Raw genomic sequence first — 17,157 nt, 5'->3', positions numbered from 1 at the left:
TACATAAATTTTATTTCAATAAAATGCATTAAAACAACAACAACAACAAAAAAAAATAACAACTAACCAAACAAGAAAGCCTTTTCTCTACTATCTTTCATATGTTGACCTTGCTCTACTTTTTACGGCAGTTTCTAAACATTACTTTCCAACACCATTTTATTTTCTGTAAATTTCTGCTGTATAACTCTCAAATATGTTTCTTCCATCCTCCCCCTGCTCCACCACTGCACTAGTTTAAGCTATCATCATCTCTCAAATGTCACTGACAGTCATCTTCCTGGCCTTCCTCAAATTAAACATTGCACTATTTAAAATGTATATTGGACCACTTTACCCTTCCCCTTTTCTGTATGCTTTAAAGACTAAGGGAAGGAAAGTCCAAATTCTATAACATGACATATACATAAGCTCTTAGAAGATCTAGACCGTGTCTTTGTGTCTTGTCTCCACATCTCATACCCCACCTGAGTAGCTTATACTTTCCTCCAGCAACTTCTATTATCATATGCCTTTGCCTGTGCTGTTCCTACACTGGAAAATCCTCCCCCTGATTGATTCCTACTTATCTTTTAACACTATTCAGAATCACCTTTCCCAGGACACTTTTCCTGAGCCCAGTAGGTTAATGTACTTTCTCAAAACTCTCAAAATAGCCTGTTCCTATCTCTATCCCATAAAAACCAAACCCACTGTCACTGAGTCGATTACAACTCATAACGACCCCCTCCCTGGGTTTCTGAGGTGGTATCTCTAGGAAGTAGTTTGCCCAGTCTTCCTTCTGAGGAATGGCTGGTGGGTTTGAACTGCCAGCCTTCTGATTAGCAGTTCTAGGCACTACACCACCAGAGCTTCTTGAAATCACCATACTACCTTATAATTACCTGTCTGTATCTGCTTCTGTTACTAGTCTACAGTTTTCTCAGAGTCTCTGTTTAGTCATATATCTCTTTGGCCTTGCACCATGACTAGTACATAGCAGAGGTTTAGATGCCAGCTGGGTGAATAAGTTCTTCAGTTTATTAAAAATTTTACAACATTTTGAATGCACATTCAACATGTATTTGAAACACACTTAAAACTCAGTTTAAAAAAATTTCAATCTAGTTTTGATTTGTGGAGCAGTAAGACAAACACAATGTAAAAATATAAATAGACTACATTTCCACAATTGTACTAGAAAATGTTAAAGTTCTTTCCAATCTAGATATTCTAAGGTTTTCTAGCACTAGCCTTAGAGAAACAGAAATGATTAAGACACATATAAATTGTGTGTCCTAAGTCACTGAAAATCTGGTATTATTCCCACACCCCCAAGTCACATACAAATAATTAGTGTCCTTTAGTATTTATGAGCTGAAAAGAATACTAAGAATGATAAAGGCCAACGTCCCCATCATGCACCTAAGAAAACTAAGCCTCAGAAAAGTGATTTGCCCAAGGACAGAAAATATTAATAATAAAAATGACCATAAAATATTCACAATACATAAATGTATCTTATAGTAAATGTAAATGCAGCTGAATGAATATACTTAAGTCTATATTCATAAAGGAAAACTTTCAAATACAAAGTTTTATTTCTTCCAGGCATAATCTCACCCTTTTCCAGGTGGCCAGCAGCTGTTTGTCAGACATTTGCTCCGGATAATCCGCAATTGCAAATACACATCCCAATAAGAAGCCTTCTTCTGGAACTAGAACAGAATTGTACAAGAAAAAGAATATTAAAACCCAAGAAACCTGCATGGATAAAGTGAATTTTAATTTTGCTAAGTTAAGTTTGAATTGATCATGTTAATCATTCTAGATCATGATGTGGTCTCAGCATATTATTAAAAATAGACTAGCTTGACTGCTAAATAATCATTAAAAAAATAAAATCAGCATCATTTATTCCTGGCCATTAAAAACTCTTGTGTTGGCTCTGGTACTAGCCTTGATGTTCTTGGTAACACCAATATTTACTTTAGTATACGATGTCCCAAAGTACAAAACTATAATTAATCCATCATGGCTATATTCTTTAAGTAGGGGATTCACATTCTCCATTTTGTAGTAATTGATTTGATATAAATCCTTACTTCACAGCTTCAAATACTCTCAAGCATTTATGTAAGTACAAGTCTTTCAAGAGGAAAAGAAAATCCACATTACTAACTCTCCACTGCCGGATCATGCCCAAAAAGCTGATGAGGCTGTGACTGCTGGTGCTGCTGGTGCTGCTGTGGTTGCTGGGGTGGAACCTGATGCTGTAGTGTCTGGGATGTCTGACTCAAGTGTTGTGCTGTTTGATTTTGCATTTGCTGTTGCTGATGTTGTTGGTGTAGGCGTTGAAAATGCTGCTGTTGTAACTGATGATGAATTTGTTGTTGCTGTTGCTGATGTTGTAGCAGGTTCTGTTGTTGCTGCTGTAACTGTGCTAACTGTTGCTGTTGCAGTTGCTGTTGCTGCAGCTTATGTAACTGTTGCTGAAGGGCATGTTGTTGCTGGAATGGCTGTAGCTGTTGCTGAGGGCGATGCAGCTGCTGTTGAGGATGCAACTGTTGCTGTGGAAACTGTAGCTGTTGCTGTGTAAACTGATGCTGATGGACTTGCTGCTGCTGTGAAAACTGATGCGACTGTTGCTGGGGGTAAGTTTGTTGAGAAATCTGTTGTTGCTGCTGCTGAAGCTGCATAATTTGCTGGGGTTGAAGATGTAAAACAGAGTGGTGCTGCTGCTGCTGCTGTTGCTGCTGCTGTTGCGTCTGATGTTGCTGTTGTAACATATGTGTCTCTGGAGTTACCTTCACTTGGCTAAACAGCACTGTATTTGCATTTGCATGTCCCTGTTGGCTATGATTCACCTGCTGTTCTAAATTTTTTGTAGGTGCTGAAAGAGACTGTAAGATCTAAAAAACAAAAATTAGGCAAAGTCATTATCAATAGTTTTTGCAATATACTAATACTCTCTTAATCAAGAGAGTAACAGTACATTCTACATGTTTCTCTACTATTCAACTAAGTGGTAAACCTCAAAGGACTGAAAACTTGATAAACAATATTGTATTTTTCTTTTGTACTTATTAAGCATCACCAACATTAATAAAGCAACTGAATAAATTCAGATTTTGAGACCATCAAAATTTGAAACTATATGAATGAATTGGTATAAGCTAGTGAATTAAAATTAACACAAAACACATGTATTTTATAGGAGGCAGCCAAAAAAAAAAACAATCAAAGTACTCTGTCATTTACTTCTAGACCCTTCAAGGATTCTATCTGTGGCACTCCCCTGCAATGTGCTATAGCATCTCTTCACTAACGACTTCCCTTCAGTCAGTGACACAGACATCCTCTTTACCAACTGATGCTCTGGATAATAACAAGCATCTGGTAGTCAGAGACTTGGTCTAGCCCCCCAAGCCTTCTATCCACAGCTGCTATTTCTATTTCCTCCTGCCATATCACCCAGAGTACAATAAAGTTCCTTGGTAAGAGTCACATAGCAAGAATTTCTTCCAAATGAAAACTTGAGACACAGCTATAAAGCTAAGAGTAACTCAGGCAGCAGCTAACACCACTGCAGTTTTTACCCTTTTGTCATCATCTACTGTCATCTGGTCTATGTACTGGCATGTTACACAAAAGATGGACAGAAAAGACAACAGAAAGAGGTTTGCTTGTTTTTAAATGGTAAACATTTCCTACTGAAAAATCATCATTGCAGCTGGTAAATGATCTTTACTTAAAAATGACTGGGCTAGGACAAAAATGTTACAAACTAGAGAAAATCATACACATCAGTTTCCTATATCCCTTCTTATTCATTCTATATCACAATGATAGGGAATAAGCTAAGTTATATCCATGCTGAAGGGGGAAGAGGGAAAGGTACAGTGAATCGGGAGATGTCCAAGCAAGTAGAGAATCAAATTCAAAGTTATTTTTATTATCCTACACAGCACTGAATAAAACAGAAAGAAACATGGCAATATGTTATATGATGAATTATGTGTAACATACTCAAGTAACAAAAACTGGAAACCAATTTCTATGGTCATGGTACTAGTAACAATCAAATATATTTTGGTAAAATCCAATCAATATAATTTAGCCCTATTAAAAGCATATTCATCATTTAAATAAAACAAATTTTAACACTACCAAAACTATGCTTAAATATCAAATACATTCTTTAACATTTATTTCCCACTTCAAGTGGACTCCCAGATGCACTTGTTATATACTCTCAGGAGTAATATATTTTGGATTTAGTGATTAAATCATTGAGCTTGAAATCACCTTTATAAGAGATTCTTTCAGAAAACCCTGTTTAATTTTAAACAGAAAACTGTTATTTAACTCTATACTCAAAGCATTAAAAATATACAGTAAACTGGGGTTGGGGGGTAGGGAATACCTTTACCACACCAAGTAGCAGAACTGTACATAGCAGAACTATGCTAACATTTGTATGAAAAAAATGTTTGTGGGGGAGGGATGGCAGGCAGTGAATACCTTTAAGTATGTATGTTGTTGTTGTTGTTGTTATGTGCCGTCGAGTCAAACCTGACTCATAGCGACCCCTCCTTGGGTTTCCGAGGCAGTATCACTACGGAAGTAGGATTGCCCAACCTTCCTTCCGAGGAGTGGCTGGTGGGCTTGAACCGCCAGGCTTCTGGTTAGCAGTCAAGTGCTTTAGCCACTATGCTGAAGTTAGAGATGTGAAAATGGAGGTCTCAGTGCTGTCAGTGTAGATTGGTTATTAGCCAATACATAAGCAACTGGTAATGACAGTAGTTCGCTCTTGAGAGGGTAAATTGGACTCAGGGGTGGGAGGGAGTTTAACCTTCAACTTCATATTTTTTATACCATTTGAAATATTTCTTTCCTACACATACTATTTTTTAACTCTCAGAAGTAAATAACTTGTAAATTTTATGAGTAATTAAGACACACCTGTCTGCCACAATGAACAGGATCAGGCCAATTGTTAGCCACATTGTTGTTGTATTTTTGCCGTTGAGTCAAATCCGACTCATAGAGACCCCTCCTTGGGTTTCCGAGGCAGTATCATTATGGAAGTAGATTGCCCAACCTTCCTTCTGAGGAGTGGCTGGTGGGTTTGAACTGTCAGCCTTTTGGTTAGCAGTCAGGTGCTGTAGGCACTACATTACCAGAGCTCCCTGTTAGCCACATACTCCTCCCCTTTCTGCACCTGCCAACCCCAGATCCAAGGGGAGCTCTGAACTGTATGTAGGGCCTACACAAAGGGTTCACGTAGTGGGAGGAGGGGAGAGGAGGAATGGCTGGAGTTGAGTATCTGGCACCCTAGAGTGAACACCTCTATACTCATCTGATCATTCTTGAACCCCTGACCTTCCTGAAAACTTACATTAGTCCTGAAGAATGTAAGAAAAAGTAATTTTAAATTCTCAATTACCACTTAATACTACTTGGCACAATATACAAAGCATGATATATACCACATAAGCTCCTATCCATCATACATTTGCAATTTAAACAAGATTTTCCAGGTTAGCTATGTTTTCCCTGATCTACTTTTAAACTAGATGTACATTATACTTGTAACATTTCAAAAATGCATTTTCTTTACATCTAGCAGCAAAATGTCCTAATAGTCTCTTACACTGCTGAAAAACTCTCAGAACATGGCAACTGTTCTCACTAGTGATCAAATCTATTCACTTACCAGAAGTAGATGGAGCCTTCCTAATCTGCCATGTCTAGAGTACACAACTAAGTATATCATAAGTTTATCTTACAAAGATATCTTACCTACAAGATGATTTCAAAAGCAGAGATGTGCCCACACTCTCTAGTGTATTCATTTATTTCCATTTCAAACTAGATTACTGTATCACTATGTCCAAATATAAGCTGAGGAATCATGGATTTAAATCAACATCCACTGTATTTGAAAAGACATGGACTACAGTAGAAATGACCAGTAATCGATCCGTGGTTCTTGCTACACTGCAAGTAACTAAAGAGCAAAGGATATTTCCATTCTGTTTTAAACTGATTACTTCCATTTATAATTTTACAACTAAAGAAAGGAGAAAATAACATTTCTTGAGTTGCCAGAAGATTTATGTATTACTTCATATATTCTCATACCACCCAACTAAAATAGAAATTTTAGCTCATGAACAAACACTCTGAGTCTCACATTCCCAATTGCTCCTGGAACAACTAGTCTTCTCCCTAGAACTCATTCACCTTTCCCCACTGTACTCAGTGGCATCACTACTCTTCTGATCTCTTACATCACTAATTTTAGAATTACCTTCACCTCTAGCCTATCATTCTTTATGTCATTTATTTCCTATCTGTTACTAAGTATTTGTTTTCCAACTCTACTTTCTATTATTCCTCCACCTTTTTCTAAAACTTCTGTTCCTTTGAAAGTTAAGTGGTTATGTGGTTTTATCACTCACTACCCTTCCTGCATACTAATGTATGTAGACTAGTTGGACAATAAGCTCAAGTCTTGGGAGGTGTTGAAAACAGGTCTTTCTTTACATTTCATCTTTTACCCTTAACATAGGTGATTTCAATACTTACATGGGAAGTCTTTGTGGAAGCCCTAGCTTTCAGTTTTTTGACCACCTCATCTCAATCATCTTCTTTACTTTACACTGGCCCCTCATTCCTAACCACACCCTAGACCTATACCAAAAAATTAAAACTCACTGCCATCGAGTGACCCCCATTGGGTTTCTGAGGCTGTAAATCTTTATGGAAGTAGATCACCCCATCTTCCTTCTGAAGAAGGAACCTGGTGTGTTTGAACAGCTGACCTTCTGGTCAGCAGCCAAATGCCTTATCCACTACACCACCCAAGCACCTGTAGCAAACTCAAATCTATCTATAGGAACCAAGTAGGTAATATAAAGTGTGATGGGAAGTAAAAGAAATCAAATATGGAGTGATGGGAACTGAAATACACTTAACAGACCTCATTTAAAAAGGGGCAGGTGCTCCTCAGCTCCAAGGACTGTTACTTTTTAGGACTTCAGCAATGCAAGCTCAATGCTTTATCAGATCATCCACACCTCAAAAATAAACCAGAAATCCAACTTTTATGGAAAATCTCTTAATTTTAGCAAATAAATAAAAATTTTAAAAAATTATTTGGGCCACACTTAATGTAAGGCAGAATATACGTTATTGGCTTGCAACTTCAGCTCTGTCTTTCATCACCCAAAGCCACCACACATTCATAATTGCTAATTCAAATATACCAATCTCTTACCAAATCTGCTTTCCCTACTGAGTTACCAGTGTAACTATTACTATCATGACTGGTTTTCATCTTAATGTGAACTCTAAGCCCCTGATCCCTCCACTTTCTTCCTATTCATATTAGATTCCATCTATTCATTCTTCCTAATATCACCAATCTAAAATGGGTTCTGACTATGTCCAGCACTCCTGCCTTCCCAATATCAAGTATCTAAAAATCTTCTCATCTTTCCAAATCATTGATTACCTTTTCTCTCTTCTTCTACACTCTGCCTATTTTGCCTAATACCATCATAATTTTCTTTGTTTTAATATCTGAAGGATATGTTTTCTTTTACCTTACTCTGGATCCCATTCTCTTCCAAGTTCTCAAGAACCATGTACTACTATCTGGTGAAACCTTGAGACTACAACCCCAGGTTACCCTTAGGTCTGAAATTGGACCCACTCCCGGGGGTTAGCTCTTAGCCAAATAACAGAAAGACCTACAAGCTGAAGAATGAACATCTACGCCAGGGAAATGCACTTAGAACACAGTCAACCATGAGAGATGAGAAAGGCAGCACTGGCATAGGGGGAAAGCTAGAGAGACAAGAATGCATAAAACAGAAGGACACAGGGAAGGGGTACCACAGGGAGGAACTGGGAGATCTGTTCCATTGTGGGGATTGTAATCAGTGCTATGAAACAAAATGTATATGAAATGTTGAGTGTAAAACAAATCTGCTTTGTAAATTTGTATCCAAATCACAATTAAACATTTTTTTTTAAAAAAAGAAATAACCATGTATTATCAATTATTCATTGCTTAACCTCTCTCATTAAAAAAGGAGAAAGAAGGAAGGAAGAATGGGAGGTAGGAAGGCTCACCCATGATTTACTATCTTCTATTGGCCACTATCATACAATCTGCCTCTTCTCTTTTATAGCTTCTTAAAAACTGTCTACATTTGTTGGATCGATTTCATCACCTTCTAATTCTAATTTGTCTTCAACCTCCACTGCTCTAACAGAACTCTCTTGCCAAGATCAAAGACCTTTATGCTAGTAAATATAATGAATACTTTCCAGTTTCATATCTCCGAATTTGACCAATCTGTAATACTGTACACAGCTGACCACTACATTTTTCCAGAAACACTCTTATCTCTGGGCTTCTGTGATAACACATTACCTTTGTTTTCTCTTGAACTCCCTGGCTCATTCTTTCAAGATTCATTTATTGACTATGTCGAAATCTTTAACTTTGTTTTATATTTTCAAATCTATTAGTGCTTGCCAATGTTTTCTCCAGATTCTCAAACATGATCTATGGCTCACCCTCCTGTTGTTGCTGTTATGTGCCATCTCTAGCAGATAGCAAATGGACCCAAGAAGTATTTCTTTTTTAATTCCAGCAAGGGAATGACGAACAACTCTGTAGACTTATTTTTATGTGTAACTAAGAGCAACTTAGGAGCCCTGGTGGTACATGGGTAAGCACTTGGATGCTAACTAAAGGATGGCAGTTCAAACCTACCCAGCAGCTCATTGGGAAAATATGCACTTGTAAAGACTGTGTTGTTGCTGTTGTTACGTGCCCTCAAGTCAGATCTAACTCATAGCGACCACTCCTTGGGTTTCCAAGGCGGTATCAAACTCATAGCGACCACTCCTTGGGTTTCCAAGGCGGTAGGGAGCTCTGGTAGCATAGTGGCTAAGACACTTGCCTGCTAACCAGACGGCTGGCGGTTCAAACCCACCAGCCACTCCTTGGAAGGAAGGTTGGGCAATCCTACTTCCGTAGTGATACTGCCTCGGAAACCCAAGGAGGGGTCGCTATGAGTCGGGGCCGACTCGACGGCACATAACAACAACAACAACAACAACATCACTACAGAAGTAGATTGCCCAACCTTCCTTCCGAGGAGTGGCTGGTGGGTTTGAACCGCCAGCCTTCTGGTTAGCAGTCAAGTGCCTTAGGCACTATGCTACCAGAGCGCAGAACCTAGGAAACCCTATGAGGACAGTTCTGCTCTGTCACATGGGGTCACTGAGTTAGAATCAACTCAACAGACACAACAGCACAGCAAGAGTAACTATGGATAACTTACTAAATTAAGGGGGTTTATTAAATTCATAAATTTACCTTAGACTTTCCAACAAATTTATCAACAAACAATTCAATATTCTATCAAGAAACCTTGCTACTACACAATGTTTTACATACAAAACTCCTACTTCGCACACATACAAGCTGAGGGAATTCCTGCAGGTTTCTTAATGCAATTTTGAGTTAGTCACTGCTTTCCTGCTTCAAATTATGTTTTTAAATTATAACACTAACGTTTTATCATCGTCATTTTCAAGTTAGTTGGGTATGGACTGGTTATCCTTAAGCTGTATAAGGATGCATATTTCAATAAACTAATTTGTCTACAGTGTTCCTATAGTTGAGCTTTAAAGCATGTGTACACTCAGATTCAAATAGCTATCATCCACATCCACATTACAAATGTGCTTCTGTGATAACACTATAACCATAAAATTCTTCCACTGAAAATGGGAAGATGTGGAATACTAAGTCACCACTTTAGATTATTCCTATACTCTGTATAGCTGTTTTTCTGGGACTCAAAGTTGTTATTTAGGAAACAAATTTATGAAACAAGAGTGTGAGAACAAGGTAAAACTGTAGACTATTCTAAGAGTTAGATGGGAATGTTCCACGGACTCTCAAACATCAGGGTTCCTCAGAGCTTGGCCCTGGACTCTTCTTGCTATGCCCCCTCTTCCTGTACAATCTGACCAAAGTCCAAGCTTCAGCCAAGCATCACTTCAGCTAATTGTACTTCTACCTGAAACTTTTAATATGAGAAGATAGACCCAACTACTTACTGGACATCTCTAGTAAGTAGATTTATCAGACACCTCAAACCCAACACATATAAAAAGGAACTTAGGATTTTAAAACCTGAAGCTATTCCAATGTTCCTTTTCTCTAAAACAATACCATTATTATTCAGTTCCTAGAAAACCAGGTCCTACCCTTAACTCCAACTTGTTCTCTCAAACCCCACACCAACAGCCTCTTAACTGCTCTGCTTCCACTCTTGCCCCTTTGCAAAACATTTTTTACATTAACACCTATCAGATGTCATCTCATCCCTGCTCAAAGCCCCACAGTGGCTTCCTTACAATAAAACTGATATTCCTTACCATAGACTACAGTGCCCTATATGGCAAGGCCTCCATTACATCATTCCTAGCACTCATTTCATCTTATTTACTAAGCATAAGCATCCTTAACATTCTCTTCTTAGAACACAAGTTCATTCCCACTTTGGGTCCTTACAGATGCTGTTCCTTTTGCCTAAAACCCTTTGCCCTCAGTTCCCATGATCTCCTTGTCATTCAACCCTGATTTAAGTCACCTCCTTCATGAGACATTCTGACAACCAAATCCAAAATAGTTTTCTTCCCTGCCCCCCATTGCTATCACATGCCTCTCTATTATTTTCTTCAAAACACCTGGAATCATCAGGCATCATTTTATTCATATTTGCTGCTTATCATCTATAGTCTCCACCTAAAATCAAAGCAGGGAACTTGTCTTCCTTATATACTATTTTATCCCCAGTGCCTACAAAGTGCTTCACAAACAATGGTCCCTATAGTACCTCTACTACCCTTCTTTCTGTCATAAATTGAAAAATATCTACTTGAAAAGTTTAAGATTCATTCTTTGTCAACACTCCATTTTATAAACTGTAAAACTGAAATTAAGTCTTTAGTGAATAAATGAATTTATATTTTTTACTATCATGAAGTTCATTATAAGCAAAGAAGGAATAGCTGGTAAATTTCAGTCTTCTTTTTGCTAATACTGCTAATTTTTCAAGAAGAGCATTTAATCACTGTTATCCCGGTTCTACTCAGCTGTGTTGGGTCTTCAATATAAGTGCATACTGCTCACACTGCTATCTTTTTTCAGTAGGATTTCTTACACATCAAAAAAAGACTGACTATAAAATAGATTCTCATTACTTCACATATAAATATTGCTTATAAGTTATTTAGTCTGAGGCAGAAAACAATAAAAAACAGATTATAAAATCCAATATATAAATTTTTGCTTTTTTAAAGAGTGACTTACATGTGCTACATTTGATGGCCGATTAATCTGCTGAATGTCAGCATTATTAGTAATATTTCTCAATGTCCGCACAGCTGGACTCCAAGAAGCTATCATTTCTGATCTTTCAGAGCTCTGGAGATTTTGTCCCGAAGCCATTAAATTACCCCGGACATCAGGAGGCAAAATGTTACCTGGGACTGGTGGGACATTGGCACATAAATTAATTAATCCAGGTTCCTTTCCCTGAGGTAGTCTGCGTTTTGCTGCAGCTAACTGTGGGACTTCAGCTGGGGTCCAGTTTAAATTTCTCTCTTGTTTTTCAGGTGATGAATCTGAAGAATCATCAAACATCAATTCCCCTTTAGATTTTTCAGTGTTTGACTTGGGTGAAAATTGTTGGTCACCTGAAGGTGATCCTTCTTGAGAACTGGCAGGGCTTGATTTTTCATCTGTACTACCCTCATTTTGAGAATCTTGTTCTTCATTTTCTACCTCCTCTTCCTCCTCCTCTTCTTCTTCATAAATAATTAGGCGAGGGTGATAAAATGCTTCATCCTTTTTAGTTTTATCCGCTATGGAATCGAGGACCCAGTCAGGTGTCACAATTTTAATGCTTGCTCGCTTAAAAGCACATTCGTATTTTTCCTGTGAGTAAAGCACAAATACACACAAAACAACAAAGCTGTAAATTTATCAAATTTCCTAAAATTGTGCACTAAAAAAAACCCCAAAAACTGTAGGAGAGGGATATAGCTGGCCAATACACACAAAAGAAAAGCTTAATCTTCTTTTAATAGAAGACATTGAGGAAAAAAGATGAAATGAACCATGTATCAATCATTACAGGAAATGTCTCCTCTGAAATAATAGTTCTAAAAGAGTCTGTTTATAAATCCTATTTTAAATTCAGAAGTACAGTTAGGGATCTCTGGAAAACTCTCTTTTAAAATCACTAATTGTTATCTAAGTTTTTACTTACTGATGTTTACAAAGCCGATTTTCCATGGTAATGGAACTACATGCTAGAGTATCTTCAATACACACACAAGTGTGGGTGTCTTTTCTCAGAAATGCTTTCTTGATCAATTTCTAGTATTTACTGAGCAGTTTCTATATGCCAAATAATACTAGGTGTTTGGAGACACAAAGCACGCAAGCAGTCTCTGACCTAGAGGTTTACAACTTAATTCTGAAATGAAATTAAATATGTAACAAGAGTATAATATATAATATAGTGTTAAGCGATGTGGTACTAAGATTGCTGAAGGATTTTTATCAACATAAATTAGAAGTCTCAGGAAAAGCCTCACTGAAGGATGAGATATGGCTAAGCCATGGTGATAAATTGCAAAGTAGAAAAAAGGAGTGCAGAAATATGGCACAATGAAAATAACGTGCATGTAATACATTGTAAGAAGTGCTAACAGGAATGGTATGTATAACGTGAAGGTGGAATGAATAGCAAAGGAAAAAGGAAATAAATTTAAGTTTTAAAGAAGAGCAATAGGATGGAGTAGTTTTAAAAAAAGATTTTGTAAATATAGTTAATTAGCAGAACTCACTCATCTGCTTCTAAAAGCTCAGTACATAACAGCAATTGCCTGACAAAAACATATAACGAGGGCACCAAACTCAAACCCATTTCCTGTTGTAGAGACCAAAGGTGGCACGTGTTGTTTATGGTGAGGGTAAATATTACGCTTCATAGGGCTGTACAGGAAGTAGCAAGATATGGAATTACTGCTCTTAGTTGTCCTGTTCTTTGCGGAAAATTGGTGTTAAGAATATGAAGTGCTATAAAGCTAAAAGACTTAATCTCTTGGGAAAGAGTAAGATTAAGATCTACATAGGGCAAGAGATTTCATTTTCTGTTGTTATTGAGGATGTTCTTTAAATATTTATAAAACGCAAGCACAACTTAGTCATGGAAGATCATTTATGTATAAAAAGCTAGAAAACGGAAAATGAACATAATCATAATTACACTGACCACAGATTACCACAATTAACATCTTTAGTATATAGCTTTAATTGTACATGTATTTTTTAGAATGGAGGAACCATATTGTCATAGTGTACAAATACTCTATGTGCTTTCATTTAACATACTGTGAACAACATCTATGTCATTATATACTTTTATGCTAGCACTTTTGTTTTTAACTTTTTAAAATATACCTTTTCAAACATACCACAAAGACAGAATAGTGTAATAAATCTCCTGGATTCATCACCTGGCTTCAATAATTAACAATCTTTTGCAAATCTTGCTTCACTCATCTCCTTTATGACTGCTTTTGTGTGCCAGAGTATCCCAAACAATGTATTATTTCACTCACAAATACCTCACTATTTACTTATAAAGATATTGATGAAGAGTTTTTAGACTACCTCTATTATCATACCCAAAGAGCTCTTGTGGTGCAGTGCCTAAGGCATTTGACTGCTAACTAGAAAGTATGTGGTTCAAACCCACCAGCTGCTGCATGGAAGGAAAATGAAGCAAATCTACTTCTATAAAGATTTACTGCTTTAGAAACCTGATAAGTCACTATGAGTCAGTATTGACTTGATGGCAGTGGGTTTGTTTTTATTTTAAACTATCATACCCAATACAATTAACAATGATTTCTTAATACACAGGCCATATGCAAATTTCTCCAATAGTCTAAAAAATCATTTTATAGCTGCACAGTATTTTTAAAATAAGCATGTAATTCTGGTGTAATTTAGTGAATTCCCTAATGTTGGCCATTTATATTACTTGTAATATTTTGCTACTATGAAAAACTGTAGTTGAATCTTTTAAATGCCCCAAACCAAACCCCACTGCCGTCAAGTCAATTCTGACTCAGAGTGACACCCATTGGGTTTCCGAGGTGGTAAATCTTTACAGAAGTAGATTGCCCAGTCTTCCATCTGCAGAATGGCTGGTAGGTTTGAATGGCTAACCTTCTGGTTAGCAGTCAACTGCCTTAGGAACCAGAATTCCAATTTTCCCATGTTATTGTTATGCGCCATCAAGTAGGCCTCGATTCATAGTGACCCTTCCTTGGGTTTCAGAGGCAGTATCACTACAGAAGTAGACTGCCCAACCTTCTAGGTGATATTTTATTCTTTATTCTAAAAATTACATTTACTCAAGTGTTTCTTCACTTCTCACAGTTTTTGTCACATAAAGACAATTTCTGCCAAAACCAACAAACACTGCTTAAACAAAGACTAAAGAGCAAAGCCATTTTTAAAATCCTTTGCCTGAGCTAATTTACCAGTTAACTTATTCTAATTCTTGAATCCTCAAAATGAAAACTTACTACATGTCATGGACCTTAGAAGTCAACAGTAGTAAGTAAAATGTACTTGTGAAATCTTAGATAGTCAAGGGCATAACCAATGATATACTGGAGTTGGCCAACTGTGTGGATCTCTTCTCAATTTCAACTTCACATTTGTTAACAAGAAGCTGATAGCTTGTAATCAGCCACAGACAGAGTATTTACATTCAGAAATGCACAAATGTTACAAAGCAGCCTCCTCTTCCCCAGTAATTAAACATTGTTTTTGTTGATTTTAATTTACAAATTCCTCCATTTTTCTCAATTGAAATTAAAGCGTTTTATAAATTGATGGTATAAAAGGTAGTTTCTTCATGCCGTTTATATATTTTTTATAACTCATTAATAAAATGCAAAAATATGAATTTACTTTAAAAAGAGATGCCATTTATTTTTGTATGCAGTCAGCTAGTCTCCTTTCAGCACTAACAAATAGCAAATTAGGATCATTACACTTAATAATTTGTGTCTGAATAGATTTAAGTACATGAAAAATGACCACACCTGTCTTTTTAAAGGGCTTTAGTTTCAAATATTACAGAAGCTCAGGTAGCATAGTGCCTAGGGCACTTGACTGCTAATCAGAAGGCTGGCGGTTCAAACCCACTAGCCACTCCTCAGAAGGAAGGTTGGGCAATCTACTTCTGTAGTGATACTGCCTCAGAAACCAAAGGAGGGGTCACCATGAGTCGGGTCTGACTGGAGGGCACATAACAACAACAACAGTTTCAAATATTATAGTTAAAGGTACAATTAGAAATTAAGAACATAATGGCTAACAACAATGTACATTAACTTAAAAACATTTTGGTTTTATAAATAGACTATGCCAGATCATATGGTTGCCTTCAATTCTTCTGATAGATTGGAGATTCTTATTCTTACAGGGAATTAGGTAGAAGAATCAGGGAAGAGGTATGACATAGAAAATAACCAACTTATAAAGCAGTGGAGGCAACATGGTCTATTATAATCCTTTATTAAAATATCTCAAAAGTAACGATATTGTCTTCCTAGAGATAAACAAACCTAGGTACAAATTCCAATTCCATCACTTTTAAATTCTGAGATCTTGGTTAAAATTATTTAATTCAGCAATTCCATACAGGGGCTATTAATATTCCCTACATAGTTTTGGAAATCTGTGAAGACACTGTTTTGTTTGTCACAAAAACTGAGGAGGATAAAGAGGTGGTGGGGATTTTAAGTTCTAGAATGCCTAGGAATTCTGTACAACTGAAGAATTATCCTGCATACAACATTCTGATGTACCATTAGGTATTCACAGAGATAGATATATGGTGGAATATACATAAATTTTCCAAGAAAGCAGTTACTAAGTATGTTGTTGTTGTTATGTGTCATCAAGTTGGACTCGACTCATAACAACCCCTCCTTGGGTTTCCGAGGCGGTATCACTATGGAAGTAGATTGACCAACTTTCCACCTTCCTTCTGAGGAGTAGCTGATGGGTTTGAACTGCTAGGCTTCTGTATATAAAACACTGTTTTCACACACACACACACACACACACACACACACTCACACACACACACTCGTGACCCCGTTGGATTTCCAAGGTTATAATCTTTATGGAAGCAGACTGCCCCATCTTCTGTGGAGCAACTGGTGGGTTTGAACCACCAATCTTTTGGTTAGGAGCCAAATGCCTTAACCACTATACCATCAGAGCTCCACACACACGTTTATTTCTGTTTTGTTAAAAAATTTACTAAGAGTTGGCCAAAATTTTGGAAAATCACGTCACTGAACAATGAAAACCCTCCAGAGCACAGTTTTACTATGACATACAGTGAGTCGCTATGAACTGGAATCGACACCACAGCAACTGTATACATATACATACATACATATATATATATATAAATTGTTTTTATTTTATTTACTTTACAAAAAAATTATTTAAGAACAGTAAAGTGTATATTGTAGAATACTTGTTATAGAAAGGAAATGTGTCACTTTATATATTTGAGTTTCTTCATTGTGATAGCAGAACTTACTTCATAACATGTTATGAATATTACTGGCAATTAGTAAGTGCTCAATAATGAATTCCTGTTATTACTATTTTCATTAACTTTATTAAATCTAGCAAGTTTTTACCACTGCAGCAGAAATACAGTAAAAACTAAAATTTTAATTCCTTTTTCCCTATATTGAACTGCTTTTTTCAAAACTGAGAAATTAAAGTTGGAAAAGCAAATGGTTTATCTTTCTTTTCTAATAAACAATATAAATAAATGTAAATTAAATTAAGGATGAAGATTAAATAAATTACGTAAGAGATAATAGTTCCATTATAGGCTTAGGTAGGATTTCTCTATATGTGCATATATTACATAAAATCTTAATATCCATTTAATCAAAGCATATTACTTAACATTTAATAGTGATAAATTATTTAAATTGTTCTGAAAAATGTTAACTTTT

The 17,157-nt window shown here is 36.6% G+C and overlaps 1 protein-coding gene across 1 annotated transcript in view; it reads right to left on the bottom strand.

Annotated features, from left to right (window-relative positions):
- PAXIP1 (PAX interacting protein 1) overlaps positions 1-17,157 on the bottom strand; it is a 101,716-nt gene that overhangs the window by 57,905 nt on the left and 26,654 nt on the right. Inside the window, exons 6-8 of the mRNA XM_007952096.2 lie at positions 11,390-12,016; positions 2,162-2,891; positions 1,603-1,697 (exon numbers count right to left, since the gene is read on the bottom strand). Of these exons, the coding sequence (XP_007950287.2) occupies positions 1,603-1,697; positions 2,162-2,891; positions 11,390-12,016 (1,452 nt within the window). The remainder of the gene's footprint in view (positions 1-1,602; positions 1,698-2,161; positions 2,892-11,389; positions 12,017-17,157) is intronic.

This window comes from Orycteropus afer, unplaced genomic scaffold (assembly GCF_000298275.1).
Source record: "Orycteropus afer afer isolate SDZICR_OR568_19922 unplaced genomic scaffold, OryAfe1.0 scaffold00324, whole genome shotgun sequence".
NCBI classification, from domain to species: Eukaryota; Metazoa; Chordata; class Mammalia; order Tubulidentata; family Orycteropodidae; genus Orycteropus; species Orycteropus afer.
Note: the sequence above shows the minus strand (reverse complement) of the source record. Positions and strands in the feature narration are given on the sequence as shown.